Source organism: Canis lupus, unplaced genomic scaffold (genome assembly GCF_011100685.1).
Source record: "Canis lupus familiaris isolate Mischka breed German Shepherd unplaced genomic scaffold, alternate assembly UU_Cfam_GSD_1.0 chrUn_S1931H2130, whole genome shotgun sequence".
Lineage (NCBI taxonomy): Eukaryota > Metazoa > Chordata > Mammalia > Carnivora > Canidae > Canis > Canis lupus.
Window position 1 is genome coordinate 1 of NW_023330797.1, and position 24160 is coordinate 24160.

The window sequence follows — 24160 nt, forward strand, 5'->3', positions numbered from 1 at the left end:
TATTATTTTTCTCACATTCCTGGGAAGGAGCTGATGTTAGATAATCATTTGTCCTTAGCATTTTGACAAACAAAAGCAACTTAAACTGTTTGTAATGCCAACTTGCCCAAATAAATACTACTAGAAACTAAATTTTAATATTTTCTTATAAGAGATCGTCATGCAATTATAAATCATTCAAACACATTTGAAAAATTTTAAATATAATAAAATAATTAATTTTTAAAAATATTGTATTCATTTATTCATGAGAGAGTCAGAGACAGAGGCAGAGGGAGGAGAAGCAGGCTCCATGTAGGGAGCCTGATGTGGGACTCTGGGATCACACCCTGAGCCGAAGGCAGATGCTCAACCACTGAGCCACACAGGCGTCCCAATAATGACATTTCTTATTGTTAGTTTTTTTAAAAGATTTTATTTATTTAGTCATAGAGACAGAGAGAGAGGCAGAGACACAGGCAGAGGGAGAAGCAGGCATCATACAGAGAGCCTGATGTGGGACTCGATCCAGGGTCCCCAGGATCCCGCGCTGGGCTGCAGGCGGTGCTAAACCGCTGCGCCACCGGGGCTGCCCTTATTGTTAGTTTTTTTAATTTAAATTACCTAGGGATAGATTTTTATTTTAAGACATTTTGGTAAAGAAAGTATTTAAAAAAATTTTTTTTAAGATTTTTTTATTTTTCATGATAGACATAGGGAGAGAGAGGCAGAGACACAGGCAGAGGGAGAAGCAGGCTCCATGCAGGGAGCCTGACATGGGACTCGATCCCTGGTCTCCAGGAATCCCACCCTGGGCCAAAGGCAGGCGCTAAACCACTGAGCTACCCAGGGATCCCCTTTTTAAAATTTTTAAATTCAAATTAATTAACATATAGCGTATTATTAGTTTCAGAGGTAGAATTCAGTGATCCATCAGTTGCATACATCATCTAGTGCTTATTACTTCAAGAGCCCTCCTTAATTACCATCACCCAATTACCCCATTGCCCCAACCCTCTCCCCTCCAACAACCCTCAGTTTATTTCCTATGATTAAGAGTCTCTTACGGTTTGTCTCTCTCTCTGATTTTTATCTTATTTTTCCCTCTCTTCCGCTATGCACCTCCGTTTTGTTTCTTAAATTCCACATAGGATTGAAATCATATGGTATTTGTCTTTCTCTAACTTATTTCACTTAGTATAATACTCTTAAGTCCCATCTATGTTATTGCAAATGGCAAGATTTCATTCTTTAGGATGGCTGAGTAATATTCCATTGTATTTATACACACTGCATCTTCTTTATCCATTCATCTGTCAATGGGCATCGGGCTTTTCTGTAGTTTGGCTATTGTGGTCATTGCTGCTTTAAACGTTGGGGTGCTGGTGCCCTTTCAAATCACTATGTTTGTATCTTTTGGATAAATACTGAGTACTGCGATTGCTGGGTCATAGGTTAGCTCTATTTTTTTCCCTAAATTTTTATTTATTTATGATAGTCACAGAGAGAGAGAGGGAGAGAGAGGCAGAGACATAGGCAGAGGGAGAAGCAGGCTCCATGCACCGGGAGCCCGACGTGGGATTCGATCCAGGGTCTCCAGGATCGCGCCCTAGGCCAAAGGCAGGCGCTAAACCGCTGCGCCACCCAGGGATCCCGGATAGCTCTATTTTTATTTAACTTTTTGAGGAAGACTTTGTATAATAATCAGGGGTAAGAAAAGTAACATTTTGGGACTATTAAATCTCTTATAATCTTCACCCCATGAGAAAATGTAGGTTAGTAAATGGCGGAACTGAGATTTGAATCTGTATTTGAATGATCTCCAAAACCTGTGTTCTTTTTGTAATGGTGTTCATTTGGTAATGGTGAATATTACAATTATTTTTACGAAATGTGATACTTGTAATCCTGAAAACTATCAATTTTTTTTCTAGACTGTCCCGAAACTAAACTTAAGAAAGCAAATGGCTGCTTTTCTGCGACCCAAGAGTAAGCTATTTGAAGATTTGTGTTTTTCACGGAGTTTTGTCCATTTTTGTGTTATTTAGTAATTCAAAGTTACAGATATCTTCATGTACTCTTTACTTTGTTTTTCACTAAATAGAAGCAAAATGTGGTCTTGTGAGCCAAGAAGATAGACCTTTATTTGCTGACAACAATTTTGCAAGAGAAGATAAGACTGAAACTCTCTGTAAACCATCCGTCAATGTCTCTGACTATTCTCCTCTTGCTTTTGTATCACCCGAAACTCCTCAAACGTCTTCAGCAATGCTTGGTGTTACAAAGGTAAGTTGTTTTGAACTTTGTCCCCCATGTTTTTTCACATACTATCCTCTTGATATCCTTATAATGAAAAGAATCTTAGGGAGAAATGGAAGCCCTCAAGAATATAAGAGAAAACAGTGTAATAACAACAGAGAAGTAAGTACTGGGTTGAGATTTATTACGGTTGGTGGGAATAAACAAATCTTAGGTGTGCCATTATGGAGGGAAAGAATTAGAAAGCAACTGGATAGAATAGCTAGATGGATGTGAAGATGAGGGGAGGGGTTGTGGGGTAAGAATTCATTTAATAAGGATGATGAATGTAAAGATAGGAGAGTTTAGAGAGATTATTATTAAAAACACAGCAGTAGTGAGGCTAAGGTAGAACAGATGCTGTATATTATAAAATGCGGTAGAAATTATTTTAAATGCAAGTTAATAAAAGGCAATACAAAACATGCTCAGATTCTTCAGAATGACAGCTGGTTTTTATGAAGAACTGGGAGGAAATTTTACCCTTTTAAGTTTAATAAAGTATGATAGCCTATATTTAATTTAGCAAGAGTTGTGTTTATACATAGTACAAAGTGAAGTCTGTTTTAAGCCATAATCAGATTTATTATGAGTTTTGAACTTTGGCTGTTGTCTTTCTTGTGGTTTCTAATTAAACTTACTGTGTGGTATAATCTTGGTCGACTTTATATCTTTTGAGAATAGAGAGGACGTAAATAAACATTTTAGTTTTTTCATTAATTAAAACTGAATTTTTTTCTTAGGTAAGTGAGGTTCTTAATCTCTATCCATTAAATGAAAAAAATAAATTTTAAGCTGCAAGATTCTTAAAAAATATAAAAACTATTTTCTGGATTCTGATGCATCTTTTTTTAAATATAAGCTTAGAATAGAGACACATGTCAAATGAATAAACTCATGATTTATCATTTTTTTATAAGATGATTTATCATTATAGAATCGTAAGGAAGGAAAAGTTGCCCGTAGAGTATACAATATTATTTGTAGAAGGATGACCTTTACTTTCTCAAAGATCTCCAACAGTGGATACATTTTACGTTATCTCGGGAAACTTTAGTCTTCATAGTTGTTATATTTTGTATTTTGTATTTTTTAATTTTGTATTTTATTTGTAATTTTTTTTGGAATTCAGTTTGTTAACATATACCATAACACCCAGTGCTCATCCTGCCAAGTGACTCCCTCAGTGCCCATAACCCACTCACCCCAACCCCCTGCCCGCTTCCCCTTGCACTACACCTTGGTCATTTCCCAGGGTGAGGTGTCTCTCATGTTTTGTCACTCTCACTGATATTTTCACTCAATTTCTCTATTTCCCTTTATTCCCTTTCACTAATTTTTATATTCCCCAAATGAATGAGACCATGTAATGTTTGTCCTTTAAAGACTGACACATTTCACTCAGCATAATACCGTCCAGGTCCCTCCACCTCAAAGCAAATGGTGGGTATTTGTCGTTTCTAATGGCTGAGTAATATTCCATTGTATACATAGACCACATCTTCTTTATCCATTCGTCTTTCGATGGACACCGAGGCTCCTTCCACAGTTAGTCTATTGTGAACATTGCTGCAAGAAACATCGGGGTGCGGGTGTCCTGGCATTTCACTGCATCTGTATCTTTGGGGTAATCCCCAGCAGTGCAATTGCTGGGTCGTAGGACAGATCTATTGTTAACTCTTTGAGGAACCTCCACACAGTTCTCCAGAGTGGCTGTGCCAGTTCCCACTCCCAGCAACAGTGCAAGAGGGTTCCCCTTTCTCCACATCCTCTCCAACATTTGTTGTTTCCTGCCTTGTTAATTTTGCCCATTCTCACTGGTGGGAGGTGGTATCCCATTGTGGTTTTGATTTGTACTTCCCTGGTGGCCAGTGATGCAGAGCATTTTCTCATGTGCTTGTTGGCCATGTCTATGTCTTCCTCTGTGAAATTTCTGTCCATGTCTTTTGCCCATAGCATGATTGGATTGTTGTTTCTTTGAGTTTACTAAGTTCTTTATAGATCTTGGATACTAGCCCTTTATCTGATAGGTCATTTGCAAATACCTTCTCCCATTCTGTAGGTTGCCTTTTAGTTATGTTGACTGTTTCTTTTGCTGTGCAGAAGCTTCTTACCTTGATGAAGTCCCAATAATTCACTTTTGCTTTGCTTTCTCTTCCCTTCAGGGATGTATCTTGCAAGAAGTTGCTGTGGCCAAGTTCAAAAAGGGTGTTGCCTGTGTTCTCCTCTAGGATTCTGATGGATTCCTGTCTCACATTCAGATCTTTCATCCATTTTGAGTTTTTCTTTGTGTATGGCATAAGAGAATGGGTCCAGTTTCATTCTTCTGCATGTGGCTGTCAATTTTCCAGCACCATTTATTGAAGAGACTGTCTTTTTTCCAGTGGATAGTCTTTCCTGCTTTGCCGACTATTATTTGAGCATAGAGTTGAGGGCCCACTTCTGGATTCTCCATTCTGTTCCATTGATCTATGTGTCTGTTTTTGTGCCAGTACCTCACTGTCTTGATGACCACAGCTTTGTAGTACAACCTGAAATCTGGCATTGTGATGCCCCCAGCTATGGTTTCTTTTTTAATATTCCCCTAGCTATTTGGGGTCTTTTCTGATTCCACAGAGATCTTAAGATGATTTGTTCAACTTTCTGAAGAAAGTCCATAGTATGTTGATAGGGATTGCATTAAGTGTGTAAATTGCCCTGGGTACCATTGACATTTTCCCAATATTCATTCTGCCAATCCATGAGCATGGTAGTATGTTTTCCATCTCTTTGTGTCTTCCCAATTTCCTTCAGAAGTGTTCTGTAGTTTTGAGGGTAGAAACCCTTTAACCCTCTTTGGTTGATGTATATTCCTTGTTACCTTATGCTTTTGGGTGCAATTGTAATTGGGATTGACTCCTTCAGTTCTCTTTCTTCAGTCTCATTGTTAGATGTAATAGAAATGCCAACTGTTTTCTGGGCATTGAATTTGTATCCTGCCACACTGCCAAATGGCTGTGAGTTCTAGCAGTCTTGGGGTGGAGTCTCTTGGGTTTTCTAGCTGCATTATGATGTCATCTGCAAAGAGGAGAGTTTGACTTCCTCTTTGCCAGTTTGAATGTCTTTTATTTCTTTTTGTTGCCTGATTGCCGAGGCTAGGACTTCTGGTACTATGTTGAATAGCAGATGGTGAGAGTGGCCATCCCTGTCTTGTTCCTGATCTTAGGGGATAGGCTCCCAGTGTTTCCCCATTGATAATCGATATTTTCGTAGATGGCTTTAAGATGCTGAGGAATGTTCCCTCTACCCTACACTCTGAAGAGTTTGATCAGGAATGGATGTTGTATTTTGTCAAATGCTTTCTCTGCATCTATTGGGAGGATCATGTGGTTCTTGGTTCTTTCTCTTGCTGATATGATGAATCACATTGATTGCTTTACAAGTGTTGAAGCAGCCTTGCATCCCGGGGATAAATCCCACTGGGTCATGGTGAATCATCTTCTTAATGTATTGTCGGATCCTGTTGGCTAGTATCATTGTTGAGAATTTTTGTGTCCGTGTTCATCAAGGTATTGGTCTATAATTCTCCTTTTTGGTGGGGTCTCTGTCTGGTTTTGCAATTAAGGTGATGCTGGCCTCATAGAACGACTTTGGAAGTACTCCATCCCTTTTCTATCTTTCATAACAGCTTTAGTGGAATAGGTATGGTTTGTTCTTTAAAACGGTTGATAGAATTCCCCTGGGAAGCCATCTGGCCCCGGACTTTTGTGTCTTGGTAGGTTTTTGATGACTGCTTCAGTTTCGTCCCTGGTTATTGGCCTGTTCAGGTTTTCTATGTCTTCCTGTTGCAGTTTTGTAGTTTGTGGTTTTTCCAGGAATGCACCCATTTCTTCTCGATTGCCTAATTTATTGGCGTAAAGCTGCTCATACTAAGTTTTCAAAATCGTTTGTATTTCCTTGGTGTTGGTGGTGATCCCTCCCTCTCGTTCATGATTTTATTAATTTGGGTCTTCTCTCTCTTCTTTTTAATAAGTTTGGCTAATAGTTTATCTGTCTTATTAATTCTTTCAAAGAAACCACTCCTGGTTTTTGTTGATCTGTTCCCAGTTCTTCTGGTCTCTATCTCATTGAGTTCTGCTCGAATCTTTATTAATTGTCTTTCTGCTGGTTGAAGGTTTCCGTTGCTGTTCCTTCTCCAGCTCCTTTAGGTGCAAGGTTAGCTTTTGCATTGAGTTCTTTCCAGTTTGGGGACGGATGCTGGTCTTGCGATGTATTTCCCCCTCAGGACTGCTTTTGCTGTTCCCAAAGATTTTGAACGGTTGTATCTTCATTCTCATAAGTTTCCCAGGAATCTTTTAATTCTTCTCTAATTTTCTGGTTGACCCTTTAAATCGTTTAGCAGGATGGTCGTTAACCTCCACGTGTTTGAAATCCTTCCATATTTCTTCTTGTGGTTTAGTTCTAGTTTCAAAGCATTATGGTCTGAAAATATGTAGGGGACAATCCCAATCTTTTGGTATCGTTTAAGACCTGATTTGTGACCCAGTATGTGGCCTATTCTGGAGAAAGTTCCATGTGGCACTTGAGAAGAATGTGTATTCAGTTGCGTCTGGTTGTAAAATTTCTGTAAATATCTGTGAAATCCATCTGGTCCAGTGTATCATTTAAAGCGCTTGTTTCTTTGGAGATGTTGTACTTAGGAGACCTATCGAGTGTAGAAAGCACTAGATTGAAGTCACCAAGTATATGTGTATTATTATCTAAGTATGTCCTAACATTGGTTATTAATTGTTATACTTGGCAGTTCCTGCATTTGGGGCATACATATTCATGATTGTTAGGTCATCTTTTTGGAGAGATCCTTTAGTATGATAGAGTGTCCCTCTTCATCTCCTACTACCTTCTTGGGATAAAGTTTAACTTATCTGATGTCTTTTGTGTTTGTAATCGAAGGTTGGTCAGTACATTTTAGAGAAATGGCAAGTTGAATTTTTTTTTTTTTACTTTGGTAAGTCGGCAGAAAAAATAGTGTTGGAACATATATAATGACAGCAAACTTTTATTGGGAAAAGCTTTCCCATGTTGGAGAGAAAAATGACATTTGGTCAGGGGATCAGAATTCTTACTGTTGTGATTTTTAAATTCTACTAACATTGATTTTATTGATTCATTAATGAATTTATTATTGCTATCATGACTTTATAATACTCATGCCTAACTGAAATCTTTAGTGGATCCAATTATTGTAGGTTTTTTTTCTTGGATATTTTTCTTTATTGGACTTTTTTTTTTATCATGTTAGCATATAGTTTTACCAGAGAGGACTCAGTTCTCTATTTCTATCCTTTTGTTACATTTAGACTATAATAATAGAAATTGTGGAAAATCAGGGATTGTTTTCTCAAAATTTATATTGCTATGGTATTCCACTGTGTTTTTGAAATCATTCCATTAGAGTGTAGTTAACACTCTTTTTCTAAGTGAAGAATACAAGTATTGCCTAAAACAATAATCAGCTCTAGAAGCGGAGGCTCTTCATAACCACATGGTAAAATGTCCATTCTCAGAATTCTTTATAATAAAGTGCTAAAAATATCTACTCATAGTCCTTGTGTCCGATGTTAAAATTTAAAATTTTAGATATTTTCTATTTATTTACCTATTCATTTTAAAGACTGTGCTTCATTATAAGGTAGTAGATTATGTTAGGAAAACATAGTCGTGCTTCTCCTGGAACACCTAAATAAGATCTGCTTGGAAGAAGCAATTTAATATTTTTCTAATGTGAATAAGTGAGCAGACAGATGGAATTCTGTAAAATGGAATGTTATAAGTATTATGCATAATATGTCATAAATATATAAATTTAAAAAGTATAGTTCAAATTTATATTTCCTTTTCCATTTAGGATTTACAAGCTCAAATGAATTATGTTGAGGAAATAAAGAAATAAATAAGAAAGAAAGTTGTTTTTTTAGTATCCTTCAATTGTCAACTTAGAATTTTAGATAAAAATTCTCACCTTTTGTTTTTAAAACCCCATCTATATTACATTAGATGTAGGCTTTCAAGGTATACATTTCTTATTAGAATTTTCATTACCAGTTCTTATTCCACGTGGAAAGTTGATGTGTTTGAAACATTTCTTTTTCAATTTTTTCTCGCTCTAGTGATAATTTATACCTTCCAGGTTGTGAGAGATGACCACTATCTGAAAAATTTACTTTATGGTGAAAAAAGTAAAATCTTACTTTTTAGATTTTATTTTTTATTTATGAGAGACACACACAATGATGTGGGACGAGATCCCGAGACTCCAGGATCATGCCCTGAGCCGAATGCAGACACTCACCACTGAGCCACCCAGGCATCCCAGAACTAAATTCCTTATTACAGTATTTATAAACAAATAAATGTAGAGTAAGAAAAGTCAGTATTATTAGGGATATAGTATAAACAAAAGTCTCTTAAACTTTTTTCAATTACATTTTATAAATCTATTATATAAATGTTACCTGTATATATAAAACAGAGGCGGCTGTTCATTATATATTCCTAACTATACATACATACATACATATACACACACACATATACACACATATAGTGTGGCCTGTGGAAAAATGGTTAGGTTAGTATTAATACTAATTAATAATTAATTAGTGTTAACTAATAAGTTAATACTAACCTAACCATTTTTTTCCACAGGCCTTTTTTAACTTACATTTTTCCCTGCCTTAAGATCATGCTTGATTGGTCACGTCTTATGTTTTTCTTTTTTTCTTCTTCTTCCTGCATTTTTTAAAGGTTTTATTTATTCATGACAGACACACACACACGCACACACACACAGAGAGAGGCAGAGACACAGGCAGAGGGAGAAGCAGGCTCCATACAGGGAGCCTGACATGGGACTCGATCCTGAGGCTCCAGGATCTCGCCCTGGGCCGAATGCAGACACTCAACCACTGAACCACCATGGCTGTCCCCCCTGCATTTTTTTGTACATGACTTTCCCGTACCCTACGTTTTCCTTACATGGGGGAAAAAAAAAACAAAACACGTTTCTTTAGTGTCTGTTCTTTCAGTCCATCTCTTTCTATGTTTATTGTCAATATTTTTGATTATGCCTTTCTGTTGTCTGTGTGTGTCTGTGGTTTTCATTCCTGAACCATTACCCCACAAGCCTTATTATTTTTCTCACATTCCTGGAAGGAGCTGATGTTAGATAATCATTTGTCCTTAGCATTTTGACAAACAAAAGCAACTTAAACTGTTTGTAATGCCAACTTGCCCAAATAAATACTACTAGAAACTAAATTTTAATATTTTCTCTTATAAGAGATCGTCATGCAATTATAAATCATTCAAACACATTTGAAAAATTTTAAATATAATAAAATAATTAATTTTTAAAAATATTGTATTCATTTATTCATGAGAGAGTCAGAGACAGAGGCAGAGGGAGGAGAAGCAGGCTCCATGTAGGGAGCCTGATGTGGGACTCTGGGATCACACCCTGAGCCGAAGGCAGATGCTCAACCACTGAGCCACACAGGCGTCCCAATAATGACATTTCTTATTGTTAGTTTTTTTAAAAGATTTTATTTATTTAGTCATAGAGACAGAGAGAGAGGCAGAGACACAGGCAGAGGGAGAAGCAGACATCATACAGAGAGCCTGATGTGGGACTCGATCCAGGGTCCCCAGGATCCCGCGCTGGGCTGCAGGCGGTGCTAAACCGCTGCGCCACCGGGGCTGCCCTTATTGTTAGTTTTTTTAATTTAAATTACCTAGGGATAGATTTTTATTTTAAGACATTTTGGTAAAGAAAGTATTTAAAAAAAATTTTTTTAAGATTTTTTTATTTATTCATGATAGACATAGGGAGAGAGAGGCAGAGACACAGGCAGAGGGAGAAGCAGGCTCCATGCAGGGAGCCTGACATGGGACTCGATCCCTGGTCTCCAGGAATCCCACCCTGGGCCAAAGGCAGGCGCTAAACCACTGAGCTACCCAGGGATCCCCTTTTAAAATTTTTAAATTCAAATTAATTAACATATAGCGTATTATTAGTTTCAGAGGTAGAATTCAGTGATCCATCAGTTGCATACATCATCTAGTGCTTATTACTTCAAGAGCCCTCCTTAATTACCATCACCCAATTACCCCATTGCCCCAACCCTCTCCCCTCCAACAACCCTCAGTTTATTTCCTATGATTAAGAGTCTCTTACGGTTTGTCTCTCTCTCTGATTTTTATCTTTTTTTCCCTCTCTTCCGCTATGCACCTCCGTTTTGTTTCTTAAATTCCACATAGGATTGAAATCATATGGTATTTGTCTTTCTCTAACTTATTTCACTTAGTATAATACTCTTAAGTCCCATCTATGTTATTGCAAATGGCAAGATTTCATTCTTTAGGATGGCTGAGTAATATTCCATTGTATTTATACACACTGCATCTTCTTTATCCATTCATCTGTCAATGGGCATCGGGCTTTTCTGTAGTTTGGCTATTGTGGTCATTGCTGCTTTAAACGTTGGGGTGCTGGTGCCCTTTCAAATCACTATGTTTGTATCTTTTGGATAAATACTGAGTACTGCGATTGCTGGGTCATAGGTTAGCTCTATTTTTTTCCCTAAATTTTTATTTATTTATGATAGTCACAGAGAGAGAGAGGGAGAGAGAGGCAGAGACATAGGCAGAGGGAGAAGCAGGCTCCATGCACCGGGAGCCCGACGTGGGATTCGATCCAGGGTCTCCAGGATCGCGCCCTAGGCCAAAGGCAGGCGCTAAACCGCTGCGCCACCCAGGGATCCCGGATAGCTCTATTTTTATTTAACTTTTTGAGGAAGACTTTGTATAATAATCAGGGGTAAGAAAAGTAACATTTTGGGACTATTAAATCTCTTATAATCTTCACCCCATGAGAAAATGTAGGTTAGTAAATGGCGGAACTGAGATTTGAATCTGTATTTGAATGATCTCCAAAACCTGTGTTCTTTTTGTAATGGTGTTCATTTGGTAATGGTGAATATTACAATTATTTTTACGAAATGTGATACTTGTAATCCTGAAAACTATCAATTTTTTTTCTAGACTGTCCCGAAACTAAACTTAAGAAAGCAAATGGCTGCTTTTCTGCGACCCAAGAGTAAGCTATTTGAAGATTTGTGTTTTTCACGGAGTTTTGTCCATTTTTGTGTTATTTAGTAATTCAAAGTTACAGATATCTTCATGTACTCTTTACTTTGTTTTTCACTAAATAGAAGCAAAATGTGGTCTTGTGAGCCAAGAAGATAGACCTTTATTTGCTGACAACAATTTTGCAAGAGAAGATAAGACTGAAACTCTCTGTAAACCATCCGTCAATGTCTCTGACTATTCTCCTCTTGCTTTTGTATCACCCGAAACTCCTCAAACGTCTTCAGCAATGCTTGGTGTTACAAAGGTAAGTTGTTTTGAACTTTGTCCCCCATGTTTTTTCACATACTATCCTCTTGATATCCTTATAATGAAAAGAATCTTAGGGAGAAATGGAAGCCCTCAAGAATATAAGAGAAAACAGTGTAATAACAACAGAGAAGTAAGTACTGGGTTGAGATTTATTACGGTTGGTGGGAATAAACAAATCTTAGGTGTGCCATTATGGAGGGAAAGAATTAGAAAGCAACTGGATAGAATAGCTAGATGGATGTGAAGATGAGGGGAGGGGTTGTGGGGTAAGAATTCATTTAATAAGGATGAGATGAATGTAAAGATAGGAGAGTTTAGAGAGATTATTATTAAAAACACAGCAGTAGTGAGGCTAAGGTAGAACAGATGCTGTATATTATAAAATGCGGTAGAAATTATTTTAAATGCAAGTTAATAAAAGGCAATACAAAACATGCTCAGATTCTTCAGAATGACAGCTGGTTTTTATGAAGAACTGGGAGGAAATTTTACCCTTTTAAGTTTAATAAAGTATGATAGCCTATATTTAATTTAGCAAGAGTTGTGTTTATACATAGTACAAAGTGAAGTCTGTTTTAAGCCATAATCAGATTTATTATGAGTTTTGAACTTTGGCTGTTGTCTTTCTTGTGGTTTCTAATTAAACTTACTGTGTGGTATAATCTTGGTCGACTTTATATCTTTTGAGAATAGAGAGGACGTAAATAAACATTTTAGTTTTTTCATTAATTAAAACTGAATTTTTTTCTTAGGTAAGTGAGGTTCTTAATCTCTATCCATTAAATGAAAAAAATAAATTTTAAGCTGCAAGATTCTTAAAAAATATAAAAACTATTTTCTGGATTCTGATGCATCTTTTTTTAAATATAAGCTTAGAATAGAGACACATGTCAAATGAATAAACTCATGATTTATCATTTTTTTATAAGATGATTTATCATTATAGAATCGTAAGGAAGGAAAAGTTGCCCGTAGAGTATACAATATTATTTGTAGAAGGATGACCTTTACTTTCTCAAAGATCTCCAACAGTGGATACATTTTACGTTATCTCGGGAAACTTTAGTCTTCATAGTTGTTATATTTTGTATTTTGTATTTTTTAATTTTGTATTTTATTTGTAATTTTTTATTGGAATTCAGTTTGTTAACATATACCATAACACCCAGTGCTCATCCTGCCAAGTGACTCCCTCAGTGCCCATAACCCACTCACCCCAACCCCCTGCCCGCTTCCCCTTGCACTACACCTTGGTCATTTCCCAGGGTGAGGTGTCTCTCATGTTTTGTCACTCTCACTGATATTTTCACTCAATTTCTCTATTTCCCTTTATTCCCTTTCACTAATTTTTATATTCCCCAAATGAATGAGACCATGTAATGTTTGTCCTTTAAAGACTGACACATTTCACTCAGCATAATACCGTCCAGGTCCCTCCACCTCAAAGCAAATGGTGGGTATTTGTCGTTTCTAATGGCTGAGTAATATTCCATTGTATACATAGACCACATCTTCTTTATCCATTCGTCTTTCGATGGACACCGAGGCTCCTTCCACAGTTAGTCTATTGTGAACATTGCTGCAAGAAACATCGGGGTGCGGGTGTCCTGGCATTTCACTGCATCTGTATCTTTGGGGTAATCCCCAGCAGTGCAATTGCTGGGTCGTAGGACAGATCTATTGTTAACTCTTTGAGGAACCTCCACACAGTTCTCCAGAGTGGCTGTGCCAGTTCCCACTCCCAGCAACAGTGCAAGAGGGTTCCCCTTTCTCCACATCCTCTCCAACATTTGTTGTTTCCTGCCTTGTTAATTTTGCCCATTCTCACTGGTGGGAGGTGGTATCCCATTGTGGTTTTGATTTGTACTTCCCTGGTGGCCAGTGATGCAGAGCATTTTCTCATGTGCTTGTTGGCCATGTCTATGTCTTCCTCTGTGAAATTTCTGTCCATGTCTTTTGCCCATAGCATGATTGGATTGTTGTTTCTTTGAGTTTACTAAGTTCTTTATAGATCTTGGATACTAGCCCTTTATCTGATAGGTCATTTGCAAATACCTTCTCCCATTCTGTAGGTTGCCTTTTAGTTATGTTGACTGTTTCTTTTGCTGTGCAGAAGCTTCTTACCTTGATGAAGTCCCAATAATTCACTTTTGCTTTGCTTTCTCTTCCCTTCAGGGATGTATCTTGCAAGAAGTTGCTGTGGCCAAGTTCAAAAAGGGTGTTGCCTGTGTTCTCCTCTAGGATTCTGATGGATTCCTGTCTCACATTCAGATCTTTCATCCATTTTGAGTTTTTCTTTGTGTATGGCATAAGAGAATGGTCCAGTTTCATTCTTCTGCATGTGGCTGTCCAATTTTCCCAGCACCATTTATTGAAGAGACTGTCTTTTTTCCAGTGGATAGTCTTTCCTGCTTTGCCGACTATTATTTGAGCATAGAGTTGAGGGCCCACTTCTGGATTCTCCATTCTGTTTCCATTGATCTATGTGTCTGTTTTTGTGCCAGTACCTCACTGTCTTGATGACCACAGCTTTGTAGTACAACCTGAAATCTGGCATTGTGATGCCCCCAGCTATGGTTTTCTTTTTTAATATTCCCCTAGCTATTTGGGGTCTTTTCTGATTCCACAGAGATCTTAAGATGATTTGTTCCAACTTTCTGAAGAAAGTCCATAGTATGTTGATAGGGATTGCATTAAGTGTGTAAATTGCCCTGGGTACCATTGACATTTTCCCAATATTCATTCTGCCAATCCATGAGCATGGTATATGTTTCCATCTCTTTGTGTCTTCCTCAATTTCCTTCAGAAGTGTTCTGTAGTTTTGAGGGTAGAAACCCTTTACCTCTTTGGTTATGTATATTCCTTGTTACCTTATGCTTTTGGGTGCAATTGTAATTGGGATTGACTCCTTCATTTCTCTTTCTTCAGTCTCATTGTTAGTGTATAGAAATGCCACTGTTTTCTGGGCATTGATTTTGTATCCTGCCACACTGCCAAATGGCTGTGAGTTCTAGCAGTCTTGGGGTGGAGTCTCTTGGGTTTTCTAGCTGCATTATGATGTCATCTGCAAAGAGGGAGAGTTTGACTTCCTCTTTGCCAGTTTGAATGTCTTTTATTTCTTTTTGTTGCCTGATTGCCGAGGCTAGGACTTCTGGTACTATGTTGAATAGCAATGGTGAGAGTGGACATCCCTGTCTTGTTCCTGATCTTAGGGGATAGGCTCCCAGTGTTTCCCCATTGAGAACGATATTTTCGTAGATGGCTTTTAAGATGCTGAGGAATGTTCCCTCTATCCCTACACTCTGAAGAGTTTTGATCAGGAATGGATGTTGTATTTTGTCAAATGCTTTCTCTGCATCTATTGGGAGGATCATGTGGTTCTTGGTTCTTTCTCTTGCTGATATGATGAATCACATTGATTGCTTTACAAGTGTTGAAGCAGCCTTGCATCCCGGGGATAAATCCCACTGGGTCATGGTGAATCATCTTCTTAATGTATTGTCGGATCCTGTTGGCTAGTATCTTGTTGAGAATTTTTGTGTCCGTGTTCATCAAGGGTATTGGTCTATAATTCTCCTTTTTGGTGGGGTCTGTGTCTGGTTTTGCAATTAAGGTGATGCTGGCCTCATAGAACGACTTTGGAAGTACTCCATCCCTTTCTATCTTTCATAACAGCTTTAGTGGAATAGGTATGGTTTGTTCTTTAAACGTTTGATAGAATTCCCCTGGGAAGCCATCTGGCCCCGGACTTTTGTGTCTTGGTAGGTTTTTGATGACTGCTTCAGTTTCGTCCCTGGTTATTGGCCTGTTCAGGTTTTCTATGTCTTCCTGTTGCAGTTTTGTAGTTTGTGGTTTTCCAGGAATGCACCCATTTCTTCTCGATTGCCTAATTTATTGGCGTAAAGCTGCTCATACTAAGTTTTCAAAATCGTTTGTATTTCCTTGGTGTTGGTGGTGATCCCTCCCTCTCGTTCATGATTTTATTAATTTGGGTCTTCTCTCTCTTCTTTTTAATAAGTTTGGCTAATAGTTTATCTGTCTTATTAATTCTTTCAAAGAACCAACTCCTGGTTTTTGTTGATCTGTTCCACAGTTCTTCTGGTCTCTATCTCATTGAGTTCTGCTCGAATCTTTATTAATTGTCTTCTGCTGGTTGAAGGTTTCCGTTGCTGTTCCTTCTCCAGCTCCTTTAGGTGCAAGGTTAGCTTTTGCATTGAGTTCTTTCCAGTTTGGGGACGGATGCTGGTCTTGCGATGTATTTCCCCCTCAGGACTGCTTTTGCTGTTCCCAAAGATTTTGAACGGTTGTATCTTCATTCTCATTAGTTTCCAGGAATCTTTTTAATTCTTCTCTAATTTTCTGGTTGACCCTTTAATCGTTTAGCAGGATGGTGTTAACCTCCACGTGTTTGAAATCCTTCCATATTTCTTCTTGTGGTTTAGTTCTAGTTTCAAAGCATTATGGTCTGAAAATATGTAGGGGACAATCCCAATCTTTTGGTATCGTTTAAGACCTGATTTGTGACCCAGTATGTGGCCTATTCTGGAGAAAGTTCCATGTGCACTTGAGAAGAATGTGTATTCAGTTGCGTCTGGTTGTAAATTTCTGTAAATATCTGTGAAATCCATCTGGTCCAGTGTATCATTTAAAGCGCTTGTTTCTTTGGAGATGTTGTACTTAGGAGACCTATCGAGTGTAGAAAGCACTAGATTGAAGTCACCAAGTATATGTGTATTATTATCTAAGTATGTCCTAACATTGGTTATTAATTGTTATACTTGGCAGTTCCTGCATTTGGGGCATACATATTCATGATTGTTAGGTCGTCTTTTTGGAGAGATCCTTTAGTATGATAGAGTGTCCCTCTTCATCTCCTACTACCTTCTTGGGATAAAGTTTAACAGACTCCTTTTTTTCTTTTAGGATTTATTTATTTACTTACTTACTTATTTATTTACTTATTTATTTGAGTGTGTGAGCAGGGTGAAGGGGGTAGAGGGAGAGAGAAAGGGAAGAGAAGCAAACTCCCCAGTGAGGGTGGAGCCTGAAGCGGAGCTCAATCCCATGATCAGGAGATCATGAACTGAACTGCAATCAAGAGATGGAGGCCCAACTAACTGTGCCACTCAGGCATCTCCTCTACATTAAAAAAAAAAAAAAAAAATTTTTTTTTTTTTTTTTTTTTTAGATTTTATTTGACACCAAGAGAGAGAACACAAATGGGAGCAGGTGTAGGAGGGAAAGGGAGATGCACACTCCTGGCGGAGCACGAAGCCTGATGCACGGGTCTTGATCCTAGATCCCGGGGATCATGACCTGAGCCAAAGGCAGATGTTTAACTGACTGAGCCACCCAGGTGTCCACGTGTGTGTGTGTGTGTGTGTGTATACACATATATGTGTTTGTTTAATCATCATTCTCAGGTGTTTTTGTTGAATCAAACCTTTACATTTTGTTTAATAAAGTATGATATATTTTGACACATACGACTTTTATCATGTAGGTAGCATAGATTTTCAGCAAACCTTCAGTATTTGACTCTAAGGGAGAAAACTGATGTTTGAGGTGAAAAATAAAATCTAGAGATATCCTCCTTTAAAATAAAAATTAGCTAAGCGCCTCATCCCCAATTAAGGTATTAAATTACTATGCCAAAGTCACACTTTTAGCATAGCTGATTAATAAACTTGTTGGGTCATTTATTTGATTCAGCATCAAGGAATTGTATCATCTCTTTGATGCTAGGTAATGCCACTTTAGGAACTTTGGACAAATCATGTAATCTTTTTTGGTTTTATTCCCATTATCAATAGAAAATGGGATTAAAGTTGATAATTATTTTTATACCCTCTAGCTATAAAATTTTATGGTTATGGAATGTGAAATTTGGGGAGCATTACTCATTTCTCAAAATTCGACACTAATATCAGTTTTGCTCCTTTTATGTTGTGGTGAACTTTGGTTCACATATTTTAATGAACACTGTGACTTTTTTGATAGCTCTGGGATCCAAATGAAAAAAGAATTATAAAAGGCAGTTGGGGAAAGAATAGCTCAGTGCAGAAATGGAAAGCTTCCTCTTTGTTCCTGGAGCATCACAATGTCACATCCTTTGAATCTGTCAGTGTAAGCAAAATCCAGATGGTAAAGACGGAAGAGGACAGATTTTTGTGTCTTTTTATTTCTTTGTATCTGCTGGTCAGATGGGGTGAAGTTGGGAATGTTAGGTAACAAAGTGTAGATATGAACACAAAATTAAGAAAGCCCTTTTTGGAATTCTGGAAAATTATGTTGTTCTATTCCAACAGAAATGAAGCAGAATTTCCAAAAATTACAATTACACGTAATGATAAAGTTCAGTGCAAGATAGTTTTATTGATTAAAATTACATTAAAGAGTCAAATGATACAATTAATGAAAAAAGTTCTTTTTAATGAATGAAGTTGTAACTATCAAATTTCCATTCAAGACTGGAAAAGAAAGGAAGCAGCACACGAGTAATAAAATGGAAGGAGCAGAAAACATATATGATGCTGCTGCTGCTGCTGCTGCTGCTCCTGCTCTTGGTACTGCTCTTGCTGTTGCTGCTGCTGCTGCTGCTGCTGCTCCTGCTGCTGGACTAATTCAACAAAGAAAGACTGGAAAAACTGATAACCACCTGTTTCCTACTACGCAGAATGAAGATTCTGATAGGTAAGCCTATAGCAATATTTAAACAGTAGATAATTATTATTTTTCTATAAAACAAATTCTGTTTGGAGCTAATGTTCATGTTTAACACATTTTATATTTTTAGTAGAGATATTCCACCCAGGGTGCTAAACAGAAAGAGGCAAAGACCAGTAAGGTATCAAATTGTTTTGCAGGCATAGTGATAAATATTTAACTAAAAAAAAAATAACCTAGGTTAGCAAATGTAAGGAAAAAGTCATTCTCATACACTGTTGTTAGGTGAAAATTGTCAGATCCGTTGCACCTGAGTGGCTAAGTGGTTGAACGTCTGCCTTTGGCTCAGGTTGTGATCTCGGGGTCGTGGGATCGAGTCCTGCATCAGGCTTCCCATGAGGAGCCTGCTTCTCCATCTGCCCATGTCTCTGCCTCACTCTGTGTCTCTCCTGAATAAATAAATAAAAATCTTTAAAAGCGAGAGAGAGGAAGAAAATTGACAAATCCTTTCTGAAGAGTGATGTAGCAGTGCATTTCAAATTTCATATATGCTGTCCCTATATCCCAACGGCTTCATTGCCAGGAGTAGATCCTATAGGAAAACATGACTTGTGTCAACACTTAGACACACATATTCTAAGAACATTTATTATATATTATTATATTTATAAAATATGACAGATATATTAAGAATACTTACATAAACATGTTACATATATATGTTAAGATGATCTATCAAAAACTTGGAGGGAGTCTAACTCTCCATCCATAAGGAAGTAAGTTTTCACACCTATAAAATAATGCAGCATGTAACTATCTGAGAAAATGAATTTAGGTCTGCAGGGTTTTGATTGTTTAACAAATTTAAAATTTTTAATTTTTATTTTTATTTATTCATGAGAGACAGAGAGAGAGAGAGAGAGAGAGAGAGAGGCAGGCAGAGACACAGGCAGAGGGAGAAGCAGGCTCCATGCAGGGAGCCTGATGTGGGACTCGATCCTTGGACTCCAGGATCACACCCTGGACTGGAGGCAGGCGCTAAACTGCTGAGCCACCCAGGGATCCCCCAAAGTATATTTAAAGTGTTTGGTTTGATGTCTTACAATAACTTTAGAATACTTTTAATATCTGCTGAGTTGCAAAGGGAAGTTACCTGCTACACTGGCACTCTACCTTATTACCAACAAAACTGCTAATTATTAGGTTTTTGGTTTTGGTTCCCAATGCACGAGTGCTCAAATGTTGGACTCTCAAATTGATCTGAATATTATTACGAAGAGATTTCACGTGGCAACTTGTCCCATATTCTGTATAAACATTTGATCCCTATGCTATAAACCAAGAGGTTGTTAATGCAGTGAATCTTCTTTTTCAGGCACTTTGCATACAGGCTATTATTTTTCCTTTAAAAATGTTTTTAAGATTATTTATTTGAGAGAGAGAGTGTGTGAGTGCAGGGAGCGGCAGAGGCAGAGGGAGAAGCGGGGAGCCTGAAGTGGGGCTGATCCCGGGACTCCAGGGTCATGATCTGAGCCGAAGGCAGACGCTTTACCGACTGAGCCAACCAGGCGCCCCTTATTCTTCCATTTTAAAGAGCATATATTTCAACATGCACCACATCAAATTTTTCAATAGTGACTTCATATTATATAATCTTCGAAAATTCACTTTCCATTAATTCTAAACACAGTGGATCTATTAAAACATAAGTCAGATTATGTCCTCCTCTGCTCAAAACCTAATGGCCTCCCATTCACTCAAGTTCTTTCTAATAGCTACAAGGCCTTATGTGACTTGTTCATCTCGGGTCCCTCCCTATCCTTTCCTCCCTCTGTCTCTCTGATTTGAACTACTTTCTATCCCTTTCCTTCTGTTCAGCCACACTTGAATTTCTCACTATTCTTATCCCCCACCCTCATTATAAACACTTCAGGCATACCTCTGTACTTGTTATAAACTCTCTGTGGAGTGCTTTTCTCTCAGGTATCCTCATGGCTTACTCCTTGCTCCCTCTTTTTCTCCCTGGTTTTTGCTTCAAGGTCACTTTCTCAGCAAGGCCCTTCTTGGTTTATCCTGACTAGTATTTCGACCACCCCTTTTGCTACAACACATTGAAATTTGATTTCTCTGCTTTAGTTTTTCTCCTCTCATACTGTGTAGTTTATTGTTACTATGTTTACTATCCTCGTGAGTAGGGTTTTTTCTGTTTATGGCCGTGTCCTCAGTGCTTAGAGAACATTCTAGCATATATAGTGCTATTCAATAAATGTTTGTTGAGTGAATGGAGTTTAACTAAACCGTGTGTATTGTTTTTAACATAATACCAATTCTCACTTAAACAGAAAGAACGGTTGGCATGGGTCCATTCTGACAATTTAACCTGTCCGTTATCTGCATTTTGTGGATTATTTGGGCCTAATCTTGTGGTTACTTGCTACTTATTCTTTTACTGGTATTTATGTTAGTTTTAATTATAGTAGAATGGAACAAAGGAAGAGCAAACTTCATTTATGTTTCATTAAGGAAAATGAAATATGGTGGTAAATTATTATAGGACTTTAAACATTTTTGCCAGAGGATATGAGCCCTCAATATCTGAAATATAAAGGTGAAGTCGGAATTTACTGCTGACTAATAAGAGGGAGCTATGCTGGCCACTTACAGTCTTTTCTGACAGAGTAGTCTTCGCTTTCTATATACAGTTTCAGGAAAAGTGGAGTTTAAGACTTGGGAGACTTTCAGAGAATTAAGTGGTTTGTCATCATCTGAAGCCACCATGGTAATTTGGGTAAGACTGTTGTTGATTGGTTGGCATTCAAGGCATGCGTATTGGAGTGATTTTGTCCCACATTGGCTATACTTCATGAGGGAGAAGCTGACATTGGTTGGCTAGTGAGTGAGGACAGATGGCATTGATCATTACAAACATTTAAAACTGGTTCTGATGGGTTCTCGTTACCATGGCTGCATGTTAGCATTCCCCCGCCAACATAACTTTGAGGTGTCTTTAACCAGTTGTTTTCTATTTAAAAGTTGCTTCTATTAACTGTTTTCAAAATGAAAGCTATTTCGTATCCATAATTACAGATTTACTTCTGAAATTTGGGTCGAGAAGAATTGTTTAATAATTGCTTTCAGGAAGATCCATCTTTTTTGGATGTTTAATTTAACTAGAAGAGTTATCTGTATGGCAGTTTTAAAACAGTAATTGCTGGTTTTGTTTTTGTTTTCAGTGCCCTAAAGTTATTCAACCGATAATCTCCTATGGGAAAATTCAGTCTTTTTGTAAATTTACATAGCTATATGCTCATAATATTTTCTTGCATGCATTTAGTCCATGAAAAAATATATATAATTTTCTGTTGGTAAATCTAGCTTTTTGTATTAGGATTAGATACTAGGCTAAAAGTATGCACAAGTTACCAAAACATTTTCTTTTTCTTTGTCCCTTTAAAATTATTTTTAAAAATGTATTTATTTGAGAGAGAGAGAGAGAGAGAGAGAGAGAGAAAGAAAGAAAGAAAGAAAGAAAGAAAGAAAGAAAGAAAGAAAGAGCAAGTGGGGAGAGAGAGAAAGAGATGGAGAGAGGATCTCAAGCAGACCTGGGGGTGATTCCACGACCTTGAGATCATGACCTGAGCCAAAACCAAGTCAGACACTTAAACTGACTAAGCCCTTCCAGCTATTCATTAAACTTCTCATTTTGTTTATGTAGTGTATTCCTCATTTTATTGAATTAACTGTTTTTTAAAGATTTTATTCATTTATTTTAGCGAGAGAAAGTGTGTGAGCTAGGGGGGAATAGCAGAGGGAGAGGGACACTGTGCTGAGTGTAAGCCTGATGCAGGGCTCAATCTCATGACCCTGAGATCATAGCCTGAGATGAAATCAAGCGTCAGACACTTAATTGCCTGACCCACCCAGGCACCCCTGAATTGGCTTTTTGTGTTTTCTGGTAGCTCCTTGAATTTCCTTAAGACTGAGATTTTGAAATCTTTCTTGGATAAATTACAGATCTCCACGTGTCTGAGATTGATTACAGGAAGATTATTGTAATCCTTTGTTGGTGTCATATTTCCTTGATTTTGTCATATCCTTTTGCATTGCTGTCTTTGCCTTTGAAGTAGCAGTCACCTCCTCCAGTCTTTAATGACTACCGCTCCCATGTGTCCAAACCTGATTGTTTTGCTCTGGTGATGTGCTAGAACTTCTCTACAGGAAAGCTGGTTTTCCACGAAGACTCTCTACCCCCATGGGTGATTATCTAAGTGTTTTCCAGGGGCTCCCAGATGGTGGCTGTGAGGGTGAGGGTGGCGCCAATTTATGGGCTTTTGCCGGATCCACAGCTGGGTGTGTAGTGCGTATGCCTGTTACCCGATGCATGGGCAGATGAGACTTTTCCCCCGTGCCTTGGTGAATGGCACTTGATTCCACAGGTCCTACACAGGCAGTTTTGTCCCCACAAATGACATTGTATCATAATTGTATATGTGTATTTCCTTGCATATGGTTGCACTTCATAACTGTTCTATGAATTAATAAATGAATTCAGATGGGTAACAGATGTTTACAAAAAATTTTTTTTATTCCTTACCATTAAAATTATTAGAAAATATTGGCTTTCTAATGGATATTTTAACTGGATTTTTGTTTTAAGTAATGATCCTGGTTTGTCTATCATGGAAATAAAGAAAGATAAAAATGTAAAGTGGGCATCAAAAGCATCTGTGATTACACCAGGCTTTGAGGAGGCCGATTCCCTAACTGGTAGTCTACTACGAGTGAGTAATGACAACAGTCTAAGTAAAATGGATCAGGATGAAAGAAGGTAAAATCCCATAAATTCTTTATTTCCCTCTGAAGGAACGTTAACTATGATTATTATATAAGTAAAACACTGTAATATAGTGTCGTACAGGCTGAGGGAAGAAATACTCAAGTATATCAAAAACACCACTTGAAAGGTTAGGATGAGGAGGAGTGACTTTTTTTTTTTTAAGATTTCATGTATTTATTTGTGAGAGACAGAGAGAGAGAGGCAGAGACATAGGCAGAGGGCGAAGCAGGTTCCCTGTGGAGAGCCCAAAGCAGAACTCGATCCCAGGACCCCCAGATTAGGATATGAGTTTTGTGGTAAGAGGTTGTTTATTTAGAATCAGTTCCACCGTGCAGTATTCTCATATAATTGAATATTCAGATACTTTCCTTCATCGATTGAAAAAAATATATATATATATATAAAATAGTAAATATACAGACACATAGGCGATTCTGAATAGAACTAATCATTTCTTGATAGGTTTTAAGGTATTCAGTACCTTTGACAGTATCATGAATAGCTATGATTTTGTGAGGGGCTTTGGAGTATCTGATTATATTAAGTTAATATTTGTTTAGGTTCTGGGGAAAGGGGAATGGTTTTGTTTATTTACAATATGTTTATTTACAATTGAAAAACTATTCATCTATCATAGATTATTACTTTTGGATTATAAAGTTCTAAATTACAAGAGCCACAGTTACTGTACCAGCAGCGTCATTGACACATATTGTGTGCTTCATGAGTAATTGTTGAATCCATGAATGAACATTTGAATGAGTAAAGGAATGCCCATTAATGAACTTCTTTAGACTGAATTAAATCTTTAGTTTATTGAAAGTAGATTTTCAATACTGCCTAGGTATGAAGTGTTTTAATTAAAAAATGTGTGTGGGATGCCGGGGTCGCACAGCAGTTGAGTGTCTTGCCTTGGGCTCAGGGCGTGATCCTGGGGTCCGA

The 24160-nt window shown here is 37.7% G+C and overlaps 1 protein-coding gene across 1 annotated transcript in view; it reads left to right on the forward strand.

The window, feature by feature from the left end:
• The first annotated feature begins 1717 nt into the window (after positions 1-1717).
• Positions 1718-24160, forward strand: part of LOC119878807 (ankyrin repeat domain-containing protein 26-like) — a 56452-nt gene continuing 34009 nt past the window's right edge. Inside the window, exons 1-6 of the mRNA XM_038589379.1 lie at positions 1718-1968; positions 2084-2265; positions 11359-11413; positions 11529-11710; positions 18185-18408; positions 23039-23209. Coding sequence (XP_038445307.1) covers positions 1944-1968; positions 2084-2265; positions 11359-11413; positions 11529-11710; positions 18185-18408; positions 23039-23209 — 839 coding nt within the window. The 5' untranslated portion in view covers positions 1718-1943. The remainder of the gene's footprint in view (positions 1969-2083; positions 2266-11358; positions 11414-11528; positions 11711-18184; positions 18409-23038; positions 23210-24160) is intronic.